At 44.8% G+C, this 16,934-nt stretch overlaps 1 protein-coding gene across 5 annotated transcripts in view; it reads left to right on the top strand.

The window, feature by feature from the left end:
• Positions 1-16,934, top strand: part of NCOA2 (nuclear receptor coactivator 2) — a 144,084-nt gene that overhangs the window by 109,188 nt on the left and 17,962 nt on the right. For 4 of the 5 annotated variants that reach the window (XM_072151768.1, XM_072151764.1, XM_072151766.1 and 1 more), the window contains 10 exons: positions 571-708; positions 1,856-2,003; positions 2,813-4,070; positions 10,839-11,055; positions 11,336-11,548; positions 12,915-13,130; positions 13,334-13,460; positions 13,576-13,738; positions 13,878-14,159; positions 14,681-14,770. In XM_072151768.1, the coding sequence (XP_072007869.1) occupies positions 571-708; positions 1,856-2,003; positions 2,813-4,070; positions 10,839-11,055; positions 11,336-11,548; positions 12,915-13,130; positions 13,334-13,460; positions 13,576-13,738; positions 13,878-14,159; positions 14,681-14,770 (2,852 nt within the window). The remainder of the gene's footprint in view (positions 1-570; positions 709-1,855; positions 2,004-2,812; positions 4,071-10,838; positions 11,056-11,335; positions 11,549-12,914; positions 13,131-13,333; positions 13,461-13,575; positions 13,739-13,877; positions 14,160-14,680; positions 14,771-16,934) is intronic. The other variant, XM_072151767.1, reaches the window with a different exon arrangement.

Below are 16,934 nucleotides of genomic sequence, written 5' to 3'. Positions count from 1 at the left end.
CAAAGATTATAGAAAGTAAATTCATCTGCTGTAGTAGCTGAAACATCTGTTGTCTTGCAGCAGTATTGAAGCTAATGCACACAATAGGTTTTTTTATAGATCTGTGGTACTGATCTTCTATATAAAACCCACGATAACCCTTGGCCCTTGCATGCCTTGTTTGTCACCCAAGTAGTATTTTGACAAACTGATCCGACTGCCTTGACCCCCAGTTTTTAAGGGTCCCAGTTTGGAGCACTAGTTCAAGTTGGGAGCGGCGGAAATCACAAAGCACAGCGCTCTGGGATCTCCAGCACTCTTAGACCATGAGAGGGAGCACTGAGATTACTGAGCGCCGCACTCTGAAATTTCAGACGCTCACAAAGTATTTGACAAATTGGTTGGGATCTTGCATATTAAAATGCACCTGAATGTTTTCTCGTATTGGAACGGCACAAGCCGTGTTTGAGAATTTTGCTTCATGGATTCTATTTCTGATAGTTTGCCCATGATGGTAAATATGCCCCAGTATCTTTACTGCTACAGAGTATAATAATGTGGAGTTATAGTACCGATATCTTGACTTTTCAGGTAAAATAACCTCTCTGGACACGAGTACCATGAGGGCGCTGATGAGACCAGGCTGGGAGGATTTGGTACGGCGATGTATTCAAAAATTCCATTCTCACGATGGCGAATTGTCTCTAAGCAAAAGGCATCACCAAGAAGGTAAGGGTGTTCATAATGTCATTATGGAAGCTTTGAAAAGCAGAATGAATACATTACATTTTATTTTATTAAACGTTTACCCTGTTTTTCATGTAAGAGATTCATCATCTTTTCGCCTTCTAATCTTCACCTTCTTAATTTCATTAGGAAAATGCTGGCACGTAGTGCTCCAATAAAACGAGGCCACAAAAAGAGATATTTTTGACTCCTGAAAGCAGCACGCTTAAAGGGGATTGTCCGGGGTTAAATAAAAAACTTTTTGCGTATTGCTCCATCGGGATAAAATGGAGCTGATGCTAACTTTTTCAACACATACTCATTCAGCCGCAGTGCCACCTATTACAGTGATGAGGTCTCAACAGCCACGCCTGCTACAGAAAAAGTCTTAGGCTGTAGCGGGTGCAGCTGTCCGTGTGATGTCACTGCTATATACAGAGGCTGGTAGTGGTAGGATGCACCATGGTTGTACAAAGCATGGGTGGAGGTATTGGTTCTTTATTATTTCTTAACCCCCAGAGCCATATATAAAGAAAAAATTTAAATCCCAGACATTTAATAAGGTTGTCTGAAACAAATATTGATGATCTATCCACAGGATTGGTCATCAGTATCAGATATGTGGGGTTTGGGTACCAGCAGCCCACTTTGATCAAATATTTGAAAGGTATTCCAAGGTCTCTTGACAGTCTTTGCCCATATCTGCGTTTGGTATTACAGCTCTGCCCATTCACTGCCCATAACCCAAATAATAATACAAGTATCTCCCACTATTGTCTTACATTGACACTAGTGCAGTTAAATGAAAAATTGCATCGAAAGTGACTCTATAGGGCCTTGGCCTAAAGACGTATTCAGAAGGACGTGCGCTCGCCCGGGCGAGGATATGTTGGCGCTCTGGGGAGGAGGGATGAAAGCTGCCCGCCCCTCCCTTCTCCATAGGCTTTATAAATGTGGAAAGATAGAGTATTGATTTTCCTGGGTACGGTAGCAGCACCAGGTCGCCATAGGGGGAAGTTTGTATATGTCCCCACAACAGTCATGTGAATGTGGTCAATTTTTGTATTACGGCGAAGCTTTTATATTACACACAGCAATCAGTAAAGCAATGAATCTATAACGTACAATATAACATCTCTTCTTCCCTCAGTTCTCAGGGTAGGATATGCATTAAGTCCTATATACCGATTTTCGTTGTCTGACGGCACAGTTGTTGCTGCCCAAACGAGGAGCAAACTCATCCGCTCTCCGGGTACAAATGAACCTCAGCTTGTAATATCCATACACATGCTTCAAAGGTAAGGACTTGTAGTGCAAATGACCTCTTTAACTCTGACATGTAAACAGTTTGTGTTTGAGAGGATTGAATCTCTCGTGTTAAGATTTATAGTGCCTGGCCATGCATAGTAAGTAGCATTAGTAACCCAATGTACAGAAATACTAATGGGCTGTTATCATGCTGGCCATGAATTACAGGTGCAAGAAGGATTGGGGGTAGGGTTACAGAGTGTATGTATATGTGTAAGCTTTTAGGGCTGGAGAGGACGTCTGTGAAGATTTACTGCACAGAGAGGTCTTATGTTACAGCATTTGCAAAACAGGTGCTAAGTCGTAGCTGAGAATCTATAGTTAGCTGCCTTCACAGTGGCGTCACCACCATTAGGCTTGTGCTATAGTCTTATTGTTCCTTGTACTGACTCGCTGCTCAATATTTTATTGTGTTTTTTCCCAGAAAAATTCTACTTTACATAGCACATCGCCGTTTTCACCCCCATATACTTGTATGCTTCAGTACCTAAAAGGAAAGCCGTCTTAGAGTTGATGCAGCTTGGGGCAGTATGTAATTCTGATGGGGTCCCTGATGGCAGAGAGCTATAAACCGTGGTTTAGAAATACGGTTTAAAGCCTGATCACTGGTATATGAGGCCGCTATGCCCTGCTCCGTCTTTGGTCCATGATTGACTGGTCTCTGAGCACAGGGAGAGACTTGTCAGTCAGAGAGAAGTTGCGCATCAGCTTTGTCATACAGGACAAACCTGATAATGTATTGAATGTAATAAGATTGTGATGATCTTTTTGTGATGCAGTTTTTTGTTTTGTCCCGCAGAGAACAGAATCTATGTGGAATGAATCAGGACATGACTGGACAAAACATGGGTAAGCCGCTAGACCCTGTCGTATCCAGCAGCCCGGCTCATCAAGCAGCGTGCGGCGGGAACCCCGGTCAGGACATGACCATAAGTAGCAATATGAATTATGCCATAAATGGCCCAAAGGAACAAATGGGCTTGTCATCTGGCAGATATGTTGGCTCGGGAGGAATGAACCATGTCTCCAGCATGCAAGCTGCCACTCCTCAGGGTAATAACTATGCACTCAAAATGAATAGCCCTTCACAGGGAAGTCCTGGCATGGGCCAGGGTCAGCCTAACTCTATGCTTTCCCCAAGGCATCGTATGAGCCCGGGAGTGGCGGGAAGTCCTCGGATTGCACCCAGTCAGTTTTCCCCTGCAGGAAGTTTGCATTCTCCAGTTTGTAGTAGCACAGGAAATAGCCATAGTTTTGCCAATAGCTCTCTGAATGCACTTCAGGCTCTTAGTGAGGGCCACGGGGTTCCTCTAGCCCCACCCATGGCATCACCTGACCTGAAAAGCGGGAATGTACAAAATTCGCCAGGTAGCATGAACCCTCCCCAACTGAGAAAAATGGGGAGTATGGACGCTAAAGATTCTTTTGGGCTTTATGGAGAGCCGCCTGAGGCTGGAACCGGGCAAGGGGACACTACCTGCCGCTCATCGGACCAGAAGGATTGTTCTGAAAGCATGGCTCCTGGTGGTGACAAAATGGACGGTCAGAACAGATTGATGGACAACAAAGGCCAGACAAAACTTTTGCAGTTACTTACCACCAAATCTGATCAGATCGAGCCTTCACCACTCAACCCTATGGGAGATACAAACAGCAAGGACTCCTTGGGACACTTTGCAGCCAATAGTATGTCTGCCTCAGCACACGGAACCTCACTGAAAGAGAAGCATAAAATTTTGCACAGACTTTTACAGGACAGCAGCTCACCTGTTGACCTGGCCAAGCTTACAGCCGAGGCCACTGGGAAAGAACTGAATCAGGAGTCCAATAGCACAGGTCCCGGCTCTGATGTGACTATAAAGCCAGAACCTGTGAGCCCCAAAAAGAAAGAAAATGCACTACTACGCTACTTGTTAGATAAGGATGACAGCAAGGATAACCTAGCGGATATCACACCCAAGCTGGAGCGCATGGATAATAAGATGGACCCTTCCAATTGCGCCAAGGTGACGTCCATAAAGGTCGAAAAAGAGGAGCCTGGATTTCCTTCTGATCAGGTAAGAACAAATGAGTCGCTGCCGTCACCTAATTGTTGTATGGAGTAAGCAAACACATGACTTATCAGTGAGGTCTCCCCGGTTCTGTCACCTATGGATCAGTATTGATATGGGTAGGCAAATCAATTTTCTAGGTCTTTAAAATGCAGTTTTTGTCCACATGACTTTTATAGTTCCCCACACTTGTGGTTTTACTACATTGTAATTGGCTGCACGACACGAGGACGGTGCATATTTGAAATGACACTCAGTTCTAGCTCTTGCGGCCCGGTTCTGGCTCCTTTTCAGATAATCGCTGCAGTCAATCGGTGTCCTTGGTGACCTCTACAGCGTCTTGGTGACCCTACGATAGTGTAGAAGTTACTATTGAGGCCAGTGATTGGTTGCAGCTCTGACGGATTGTATAGCGTTCAGAACAGAAGGGCCCCAGCAGCGGTGTATACAGTGGCCAACCCCTTTTACTCTGTAATGAGTTTAATAAAGCACTTGGGCATCTTCATATTTGTTCAGATTGGTGAATCGCTTGTCAGCGAGCGGTCGTGGGAAAGGGTTAGACTTTATTCTTGTTCCGCTTCTTTCTGTTCTGTAGATACCAAGTATTTCAGAAGAGTCAAGTTTCTCATCTTTGTTGGTTTTATCTGCTTATTACTCATCCTGCAGTTTTGCTTTCAGACCAGCAGTAGATGTTGCTCCACCCACTTGTATATGTATTTTGGGATCTGTGTGCGATAACTTATGGCATGATCTTTCCTGTTGGTGTCCTGCAGCCATGCTACTTGATGCATTTGTATCCTATGGTTAGCCGCTGCTATGGTCTATGGTTTGTCATTGGGCCCTGGGGGGGGGCACAGACATTGGTATTATCTTCCGACCGCCCTCGTGTTGGATCCCTGCTACAGTGTTGCATTTTCCTAGTTTATTGTATTATCCTGGTTTTACATAGGAATTTTTGTGGAATTTAAATTTTTATATTTAACCCTGTACAGAATTTTAGGATTCACCTAAAATGACATATAAATGCCCCATTGTTTACAGTGTATAGATTTTGCCTAGAAAAAGCATAGGTTTTGGTCTGTATGTTTAGGATGAATTATAGTTTTGTTTTTTGTGGATTAATTTTTTTGGCAATGAATTTGTGATCCCAAAGCTTTTTTAGGAGAAAAAAAATCATGACAAGAAGGAAATGTATAATTTTAACTAGATTCGGTGAATGAATGGCACCTTTTTATTGATGCAAAGGTCAGAGTTGATGGAGGTAGAAGGTCCTATACAGTAAGCCCATGAGTATGAAGTGGTGGTACATGTACCCAGCCATTGCTGTGTTGTTGGGGGTTTGTTTTGGCCAGACATGTACACTAAGGCCCCATGCACATGGAGATATTTGACACTTCTGTTCTAGGAATTTTTGGGGGACCCAGAGTTCAGAGACTTTTTTTTTTTTCCTTCTCTGAATAGTATAGTGGGAAACCCATTAATCCCATCACATGGTTCCTCTGTTTTACCTACCGGCAAATGGAGAGAGGATTTAAAAATTTCCTTCACCTTCTCGGGCTACAGTCCGCTTAAAGGGGTTGTCCACTGTCAGGAAATAATTGATAGTGTTTGTGTAATGAAAAGTTAGAGTTTTCCAATACAGGTGGTCCCCTACTTAAGAACACTCGACTTACATACGACCCCTAGTTACAAACTGACCTCTGGATATTGGTAATTTATTGTACTTTAGTCCTAGGATACAATAATCAGCTGTAACAGTTATCACTGGCGTCTGTAATGAAGCTTTAGTGTTAATCATGATCCTTATGACAATCCATCATTTTTAAAATCCAATTGTCACAGAGACCAAAAAAGTTCTGTCTGGTATTACAATGATAAAATATACAGTTCCGACTTACATACAAATTCAACTTAAGAACAAATCTACAGAACCTATCTTGTATGTAACCCGGGGACTGCCTGTATGTATTTTGTATCAATCCCTCACTGTTTTCTTGATATCTGCTTGGTGTTATTCTACAGGAAGCTTCATTGTTTACTTCCTGTGGATATACACCGGTCCCTGGTCATGTGATGTCACACAGGTTCAACTCACAGACATTAATCAGAGCTGTGTGATATAATGAGCCTTGCACCCCTGTGACATCACATGACCAGAGACCTGTATATATCCACAGGAAGTAAACAATTAGGCTTCCTGTAGAATGACAGCAAGCAGAGATCTAGAAAACTGTGAGGAAGTGATACATACTTTTCCAATATCCTTTCTGTAACTTTTCATTACACAAACATTGTCACTTATTTCCAGAAAGTGGACAACCCCTTTTAAGAGCGGGGGAATGAATGAAGTACAACATCTCAGTCTACATGGAAAAGTATAGAAATAAAAATAGCGTCTGGAAATATCAGAAATATTAAATAATGGGGTTACCCGATATTTTAACCACTTCTTATAAGCTTATTGTGAATGTAGAGGGTCGCTGTAAATTTCTCCGTCTTCCAGTGAGACACAACAGAGAGACGTGAGACATAACAGCGGTACAATCAGATTGGGGCCAGTCCCTCAGCATCAGAGTGTCGCTGTAGAAGTGTCCTTCCTCAAGGTTAATCCCAGCTCCTGACTAATGCACAGAAAGTTTACTCCTCTCAGACACAATGGGAACATTCTATGCTGTACAGAACAATATTCACATTATATTCCTTTGTATTGTAGAGGTCAGAAGGTGCGGGGTTAACCCGCAGCATTACTGGTCATGCTGCAGGATACAGATACACAGCAGGGGGGAGCTCCGCTTACCAAATCCTATCTATAATGCAGCTACCGGGCCATCATGGGTGGTCAGAGATTCGGACCCAGTGGTGGATTCGGTTCTGTCCGCATTCTACCACTACCGAATATCCAGTTTGGGGGGAAATCCCAAATCTGTGTTTGTTGCAGTCACTATTGGGATGCATCTGGTGAATCAATGTGAATAATTGCTAACGTTTTCCCATTATATGCTATGGGCCTTGCATCCTGGGAGGTGTAGTTCTACAACAAGACCCGGTTCACTTGATCTGGGCTTCACAAGTCTGGAGTACTGAGATATTGAATCCTAGTTAAGGCTCGGATTGTTCCCAGAAATGTTAGATCTGTCACCTGCATACAAATTCCTCGGCTTTTGATGCAAAAGAAAAGGAGCGGCGCAGAGTTTTTTCCATCATCTTCCTGGATTGCTGACATTCTTCTAATGAGGCTAAATGCCGCCTCTTCCTCCCCTCTCATTATAGTGAATACGCCTGGATAGTCGCCGGCTGCTGCTAGCGGGGACAATGTAGCCTCCAGATACTTGATTTTGATACAGTAATCGGACGCCCCGCTTGTAGTACATAAGTAGTAGTAGCGGCAGGGAGTGCCTGTTATGGACTGTCATCCATCATGACTTACCTTCACATTCATTGCATTGTACACATACGTGCGGTGAAGGGTAAATTTACTCCACACCTAGAAATTCAAGATAAATATGGGTCAGCCTCCAAGACCTGTGCAAGCCTTGACTTGCCAAAATCGCAATCAGAAGGGTCTCTTCTCCTCTAGGTCTCTCTGGTGAAGGAGGATCAACTGAAGCCGCCCCTTTATCTGGAGGCTATACACTGTTTTTAGGATTCTAGTGAATGTTGTCTACGGACACCTCGGCCCAAAAATGACCTAAAAACACCATGTGTGACATCACCCTTTAGGCCATCTTTATTAGATTTTGGGCAAGTCCGACCCCTCTCTCCCATTGCATGTGCCATTTTGGAGAGTGTTCTGACTCCTCTGCAGACAGTTCTGTTATTGCGCTGCGAATAGGAAGCCGCACATGTTACACCCAGCTACAAGTGGATATATAGTTATTTATTTGGGTTACTGTTGTGTAAGTACAATAATATTAACATAGTAACATCCCTTACATTTAGGAGGTGTGTAGCAAATCATTTTCTGTTCAGGGCATATTTTTTTGTCGCCATTCAATTTTATGCATTTTTTTTTTCCAAAAATGTACACTTTGAATCAAAATTGCACTTTTCAAACACCGGTATCTTCCGAATGCTGCTCTGGTGGCGTCCTATAAAGAGGAGAAATTTCTCTTTTATTATGGCCCCGGGATTATGTGCCACAGAACTGGAGATTTTGTACTGTTAAAGTTACAGAAGGAAGTACAGGTGGTCCCCTACTTAAGGACACTCGACTTACAGACATCCCATAGTTACAGACAGACCCCTCTGACCTCTGGTGACCTCTCTGGATGTTACTATAGTCCCATGGTGCAATGATCAGCTGTAAGGAGTCTGTAATGAAGCTTTATTGATAATCCTTGGTCCCATTACAGCAAAAGATGTTTAAACTCAAATTGTCACTGGGGCAATTGTCTGGATCTACAATTATAAAATATACATTTTCGACTTGCATACAAATTCAACTTAAGAACAAACCTTCGTACCCTATCTTGTACGTAACCCGGGGACTGCCTGTAACCAGCTGTATACAGTGCAACTTTATCAGTGCACATCTCTGGTTCTGTGGCACCTAGTAACACAATCCTGATGTCATGTAAAAGGGGAGAACTGGTTCAGTAGCAATGGCCATGTGATGCGGGCTCACTGTCTTGACTTCTATGCTATACACCGGCTATCTGCAACAGGCATGTGCAATTTGGGCGTTTATAGCCTCAGTCGAGAAGGGGTTTTAGCAAGGGTTTTTTTCCCAGTGAATACAGTGGTTTTTTTTTTTTTTAATTTGTATTTGATGGATTTCTCTCACATATTTCTCTGGTGGTGCTACGTTAGATGTCATTATCTTAGTTGTGAACCTTTGTGGGGGTATAACTGGATACTGTACCAGCTTCCAGAGGGTTTGGACCGGCTGGATATTTTTTTGGCATGTTCTCCTCCTGTGCATCATCCATTGGTATTTTTCTCCCCTTAAACGGTGCTCGTTGTAGTTATTTTAAGCTGTTTTGTATGATTAAGCTGTAATGATTATCTCTCCTTATGTGACGAAAATACTGTTTGGGTGATCCGGGGGTAGCGGTGCCATCTGGCCCGCTTGGCTGTTTCTCGAGTATTCTGGGACTTGTGCGTCTGCTGTTTAATTGAGAGCCATTACTTGGACTGGGCGGCCCGGATTACAGCTGGTTATGTTTTAGAGAGGCTTCTCGCTGTGTAGCAGGTTCAGTGTTTGTACAAGGACGGAGCCAAGAAAAGCTGACATGGAGGCAGATTGCTGCTGTTAACACTTCCTGCGCCGCCACGTTACAGCTCGGATAATGAATGTGCGAGCAGAGTTATTGTATGATACGCCGTGCGTTCATTCATTGCACCTCGTGGCTGGTTACCTGTCCCCGGATGACCTGGATGCTGCACATCCCGTCTCCTCGCAGATGCTGAGCGCGTTCTCACAAGGAGCTGTGTGACTCGCTGACGTCAGCGCCTGTGATCGCTGCCATTTCCCTGGCACGTTACAGCGAGGAGAGATTTCTGCCATCTCTCAGCCTGGAGGAGGATGAGCTGGTCCTTTTGCTGCAATGTATTGTTAAATGAAATAAATGACCCATACCGTGCCCAACGTCATTGATGTCAGGTGAAACGATATCACCGAGACGCCGCTCATCAGACAGTGACGTCCCCTTAGTAGTTATGTCATGGGCGTCTTTAGTATATTAAGGAGTATAGTAACCGAGAACATCAAATACATAAATGGAAAACCAATTCTGTCTGCAAAACTAAAACTTTACTATTTAAAGGAAATCTACCATCAAAAGTACGGATAATCCAGGGACATTTACTCATAGATCCAGGCCCGTGATTGTATTACAGCAGGAAGAGGGAGGGGGTATCAATATGATGTGTAACCTCTCCAAAAGACCACCCTTATCCCAGAGCACACTAGTTTTCCCACCATATATTATGGATCATCTGCTCTGCTTTCTCCTCTTTGGGTTGTCTTCCTTCCTTAGTCATACAATTTTCCAATATTTTTTCTGTATCAGTTCCTCACGGTTTTCTAGATCTCTGCTTGCTGTCATTCTATCGAAAGCTTCATTGTTTACTGGTCCCTGGTCATGTGATGTCACACAGGTGCACGGCTTGTTAGTATCATAGAGTAATCAGAGCTGTGTGATATAATTAGCTGTGCACCTGTGCGACATCACATGACCAGGGACCAGTAAACAATGAAGCTTCCTATAGAATGACAGCAAGCAGAGATCTTGAAAACCATGAAGAATTGATACTGAAAGTATATTTGAAAATGGTACAACCATATCAATTATATACTGAAAGTGGACAATCCCTTTAAGCCCGTTACCCACATGTGATTTCCGTCTGATAATCTTGCACCTTGTGCTTGCAGGATTTCTTGGATCACACCTAGAACCACTGAACAGAACCCAGACGGTCCATTCAGTTCAGCGATTCAAGGTTTGATAAATAGCCCAAATGTTTGGAGCGCGTTTCTCGCCTGTGGGGACGGACTTTAGTCAGGCTGCAGAATAGTTCCTACTAGAAGCTCCGTTTTCAATCAGGATTTTTTTGTTTTATCTCTGCTCAGTCATCTGTTAAATCCATGTACATTTCTGTATTATCATGAAAATACATTTTATTTCTCTAGCGCCATCTTACTCTGCTGTGCAGATCATGGGGGACACATACAGACAAAATAACAGTAGTAGTGACAATAGTAGTGAGGGTCCTGCTCACAATGATACTTTCTGGATTACAGGAATTACACTGCTATTTATTTAATCTTTGCAGCTATTAACGGCAAACTCTGATTTGGATAACTTGGATGAAATCTTGGATGATTTACAGAACAGCCAGTTACACCAGCTTTACTCGGACACCCGGCCTGATGCGAACTCTGTGGATAAACAGGCGATCATCAATGACCTGATGCAGATCGCTGGTGATAACAGCTCAGCTTTACCTCCCGGGGTACAGAGGCAGCGAGCCCTCCGGATGCAGCAGAACAGTAAGTCTGAGACCTTCGTGTAGGATTTCCTCTTCCTGCTTCTCTTTCACTCTCTCTCGCTCTCTCTCTCTCCGCCTGTTTTCTTTGTTTCGCCTGCGAGACACAGTATTGTTTGTAAACAAGCAGCGCCCCCTGCTGTTCATAGACTTGCACTATTACTGGCATCTTGCAAGGGGCAGATAGTGTAAGGTTATGTAAGATTTCTTTACCTATTGTATTGACCGTTCTATAATATTTGGCCGCGTTCTGCTGACATTCTCCTCGTTTTATGCCTGTACAGTGTTCAATAATCCCCGTCCTGCGCAGCTTCAGCTCGGAAGACTTCTACCAAACCAGAATGTACCGCTGGACATTGGTTTACAAAGCCAGACCACTGCTGGATCCTTCCAACCAATGCGGAATACCAGCCCCTTCCCCGCCATGCCACCCTCCGGGATGATCAACAGTCAGGGCATGATGGGGGCGCAAGGCGGAGTGGGTAACGGGAGTCCCGGTAGGTGGAATTCATTGATGTAGGATTGAAGGGACTATCCAACATGAAGCATAGTAGAGGCGACCAATGCCTAACCATATGTACTATTAACAGTAGGGGTTATGCTGTATGTGGTTTACTACACAGATGATCCGCCTTTATATTCTGTATATGAAAGGTTTGTCTGCTTTTCTACACAGATAAAAAGGTAAAAAAATTTAGATTTGAATATTGGGAGTCAATGGTTTGCATGTGCCCCTTTATGTCCTGCTTTTACGTACAGCGAGTGTTTATTGCTACACCAAGAAGTAGAAGAAGACTTTGTAATGAGGTCAATGATGGCTTTAATTAAACCCATTGCCCCAAAAATCAGGGGGGCATAACTTTTGCTTTGTGCTCCCAAAAAACTTCCAAATCCACATTAAGTGATGACCATTCAGTATTGGGAAATGAAATAATGTTACTAGTGAAGTATTATCTCATGGAAGAAACATGTAAACACTAATCTGTCTGAGATCAGAGCTAAATTGTCAGGAAACCTTACAAAGATTTATGACTTCTCATCACATTTATCTATAAACAGAACGTATAGGCAAGTGAAACAAGTTTAGTAATGTCCACAAGGGGGAGCTGTTTAGTCACCGTGCAACAACTTGTATTGAATTACGCTGTAATTGTCACAGGGGTCTGCAGGTGCCCCATGTGTCCCAATAGAATAGGGTAATAATGGAAAGCTCCATCACCGCTCTATTCACTTGTATGGTAAGCTAAACATGACCGGCTTATAAAATGAAATTAAAGTTGTTTTCTCAACTTCAAAAGTTATCCCCAATCCACAGGATTGGGAATAACAAGCCAATAGTTGAGGGTATTTAGGAGAATAGGATCACGTTTTCACTAATGTGTGGAATGGCATGTTGAATGTGCGCCATGGTTTTCCATTCAATACTGTGAGAGAAGATGAAGATTGCTGAGCACAGCACTTGGGTATCTCCAGACGATCCCGTAGAATCATAAAGCTGGAGGGTCCCATTTTCATCCTTTGTGGGAGGCCCTCTGTGAAACCCTCACAGATTTAGGAAGTTGCTCTCTATTCTGTTGATTGAGGAAAGCTTCCTTTAAGCAGTGTGGCCGCCCGTCCGCAACATTGCTCCTCTCATGGGGCACTTGTGGACCCCATTTACTGTGATCACTGGAGACAGCGATTAGGCATTTAGCGCCTAAAATGTACATTGGGGACACCCACTCACCAAAAATCTGTGCAGTGGGGTCCCCGGTTGCTGAGCACTTATGTCCCATTGGATGTGATGTGCAAGCACTGCAAAATTTAGTAGTTCTTCAGGTTCTTACAGCTTTATTTACAATGCAACTTCATGTTTTTTTTTAGGAATGATGGGTGGAAACGGTCCTAGGCAAGCTTTACAGTCAACTGAGTGGGGCTCTCAGACAACAAATCCTGCAAGGGCAGGGTGTCCCCCCGCTGGCAGCGCCATGAACAGGCCAATGCAGAGCATGATTCGCAGTCCCACTTCAAGTATGCCAATGAGGCCCGCCAACCAGGCATGTCCTAGGCCAATGATGCAGTCCCCTGTTATGAATATGGGTAAGTCAGACCCTGCTATTCCCCTAATAATTATACTATCCAGGTATATATGTCGGCAGAAAATCTCGCATCCCTTCCTCATCCAATCCCTTCCCTTCCTAGGTTTAACTTTTAACCTATTTCCATGTGATGAGTACACCATAATTATGAACCTTGATTTTTACTGTTTTTTTTTATTATTATTTTTTTTTTTTTTCCTTAAGGATCGTCTGAATTAGACATGAACCTTTCTGGACCACCATATACCCAGCAGCAGGCGCCTCCGAATCAAACGGCTCCATGGCCTGATAGTATTTTGCCTATTGATCAAACTTTTACCAGCCAGAACAGGTACATGTCATAGAGTTGAGACTTTCTGCACTAGAATACATAATATGAGATGAACATTGTAGATGTGATTCCTTTCATTATTTTTACTACTTGCTTTGTGATGGCTCCATTGCAGGCAGCAGTTTAGCTCTTCAGAAGACATAATCTGTCAGCCACCGTCTTCAGAGTCTCCAAATGAAGAGGGGAACCTCCTTGACCAGCTTTATATGGCGCTGCGAACTTTTGATGGTTTAGAGGAGATTGACAGAGCTCTCGGCATACCCGAACTAGTAAGTCAGGTACGTCTCTACATTACAGTGTACTTATTTATAGATTTTTTGTTTTGATCATTGGATCCGGATCTTCTTAGTGTCAGTTGTAGGTAACGAGATCTTCCCTGTTCTGTAAAAAGAAATATATATTTTTTTTATTTTTTAGAGTCAGACTCTAGATCCTGAATCATTTGTAAGTCAAGATTCAAACTTGCTCATGGATCAGAAAGCGCCCATCTTTAACCACGCTTACGCCGCTCAAGGGCAGATGGCTCAAAATAGCTATGCTCAAATGCAGGATCCAAACTTCCATCCTATGGGACAGCGTCCAAACTATGGAATGCTGCGCATGCCAACCCGGCCTGGACTTCGGCCCACAGGAATGGTACAAACCCAACCAAACCAGTTAAGGCTCCAGTTACAGCATCGGCTTCAGCAGGCGCAGCAGGTACTTAATGTGGTCATTCGTGTGTACTTGTCGTGCTCTCTTACTTCTTGAGATGGGATTTTATCTCAAATTGGCCCACATTTATCAAAAATAGTGCAGACTGTATTATGTGCAGTGTATCTCATTAATGTGCAGGGTGCACCAGATTATTGAGTTCTGGTGCATGGTCTTCATTAATATGGTACCCCCTGTGCTGCTCGGCAACTGTGCACCAACTTTTTTTTTGGTGCACCTATAGCATAGAGCGTGAAACACAATTCTGTGGACTCACAGTAATAAATGTGGTGCATGGTCTGACTCGGCACTAGAAAGCCCCTTTATTTGCAGAATTTTGTCGTGCAGTGGACACAGTGTAGCACGACAACAATTCTGCCACAAACACTTCTTAAATGCATGTGCAAGCAGATTGCACTTTTCACTGCAATGGTCAGACCCATCTCAGCACTCAGACATTTATCTTGTAATTTGGACGTAAAGGTGACATTTATTTTGGCTAACTCCATAATTCTTTTATGTAATAGAACCGTCAACCACTTATGAATCCGATGAGTAACGTCTCCAACATAAACATGTCTATGAGGCCAGGAGTACCAGCACAGATGAGGGAGCAGGTAAAGCTTAGTGTCTCACAGTCTGATTTTTGCCATATTAATCCACATGTATCATGTGTGAGTGAATGGATGTAGCAGACCTGAATGAGGGTGCCTGGGTGTAGCAGACCTGAATGAGGGTGCCTGGGTGTAGCAGACCTGAATGAGGGTGCCTGGGTGTAGCAGACCTGAATGAGGGGGTGCCTGGGTGTAGCCGACCTGAATGAGGGGGTGCCTGGGTGTAGCAGACCTGAATGAGGGTGCCTGGGTGTCGCAGAGCCCCAGTGAGGGTGCCTGGGTGTCGCAGAGCCCCAGTGAGGGTGCCTGGGTGTCGCGGAGCCCCAGTGAGGGTGCCTGGGTGTCGCGGAGCCCCAGTGAGGGTGCCTGGGTGTCGCGGAGCCCCAGTGAGGGTGCCTGGGTGTCGCGGAGCCCCAGTGAGGGTGCCTGGGTGTCGCGGAGCCCCAGTGAGGGTGCCTGGGTGTCGCGGAGCCCCAGTGAGGGTGCCTGGGTGTCGCGGAGCCCCAGTGAGGGTGCCTGGGTGTCGCGGAGCCCCAGTGAGGGTGCCTGGGTGTCGCGGAGCCCCAGTGAGGGTGCCTGGGTGTCGCGGAGCCCCAGTGAGGGTGCCTGGGTGCCGCGGAGCCCCAGTGAGGGTGCCTGGGTGTCGCGGAGCCCCAGTGAGGGTGCCTGGGTGTCGCGGAGCCCCAGTGAGGGTGCCTGGGTGTCGCGGAGCCCCAGTGAGGGTGCCTGGGTGTCGCAGAGCCCCAGTGAGGGTGCCTGGGTGTCGCAGAGCCCCGGTGAGGGTGCCTGGGTGTCGCAGAGCCCCGGTGAGGGTGCCTGGGTGTCGCAGAGCCCCGGTGAGGGTGCCTGGGTGTCGCAGAGCCCCGGTGAGGGTGCCTGGGTGTCGCAGAGCCCCAGTGAGGGTGCCTGGGTGTCGCAGAGCCCCAGTGAGGGTGCCTGGGTGTCGTTGAACCCATATGGATCATAGTCTAAAAGATGTTTCCACATTGCGTTAAGGGTTGTAAATCAATATATAAATAACAAAATAGTGTAAAGTAAAGGCTTGTCCTGAACTTTTTGATTTTTTTCAAGAAATGATATATAATATACATATAGAAAAATCCCCTTGATTGTATGTATGTAGTGGTGATGTCTCATATGTACTCTAGAGCTGTAGTAGAGGTGTGTAGTAGAGGTGTGATTTCAGTAAGTGACATAGTTGCTGCAGGAGTGGTGAAGTGAATGAGGGTGCCTGGGTGTAGCAGACCTGAATGAGGGGGTGCCTGGGTGTAGCCGACCTGAATGAGGGGGTGCCTGGGTGTAGCAGACCTGAATGAGGGTGCCTGGGTGTCGCAGAGCCCCAGTGAGGGTGCCTGGGTGTCGCAGAGCCCCAGTGAGGGTGCCTGGGTGTCGCAGAGCCCCAGTGAGGGTGCCTGGGTGTCGTTGAACCCATATGGATCATAGTCTAAAAGATGTTTCCACATTGCGTTAAGGGTTGTAAATCAATATATAAATAACAAAATAGTGTAAAGTAAAGGCTTGTCCTGAACTTTTTGATTTTTTTCAAGAAATGATATATAATATACATATAGAAAAATCCCCTTGATTGTATGTATGTAGTGGTGATGTCTCATATGTACTCTAGAGCTGTAGTAGAGGTGTGTAGTAGAGGTGTGATTTCAGTAAGTGACATAGTTGCTGCAGGAGTGGTGAAGTGAATGAGGGTGCCTGGGTGTAGCAGACCTGAATGAGGGGGTGCCTGGGTGTAGCCGACCTGAATGAGGGGGTGCCTGGGTGTAGCAGACCTGAATGAGGGTGCCTGGGTGTCGCAGAGCCCCAGTGAGGGTGCCTGGGTGTCGCAGAGCCCCAGTGAGGGTGCCTGGGTGTCGCAGAGCCCCAGTGAGGGTGCCTGGGTGTCGTTGAACCCATATGGATCATAGTCTAAAAGATGTTTCCACATTGCGTTAAGGGTTGTAAATCAATATATAAATAACAAAATAGTGTAAAGTAAAGGCTTGTCCTGAACTTTTTGATTTTTTTCAAGAAATGATATATAATATACATATAGAAAAATCCCCTTGATTGTATGTATGTAGTGGTGATGTCTCATATGTACTCTAGAGCTGTAGTAGAGGTGTGATTTCAGTAAGTGACATAGTTGCTGCAGGAGTGGTGAAGTTAATGGTAT

The sequence above is a fragment of the Engystomops pustulosus genome, chromosome 5 (assembly GCF_040894005.1).
Source record: "Engystomops pustulosus chromosome 5, aEngPut4.maternal, whole genome shotgun sequence".
Taxonomy (NCBI): domain Eukaryota; kingdom Metazoa; phylum Chordata; class Amphibia; order Anura; family Leptodactylidae; genus Engystomops; species Engystomops pustulosus.
The sequence above is the reverse complement of the archived record's forward strand: the minus strand, read 5'-3'. Positions and strand labels throughout refer to the sequence as shown.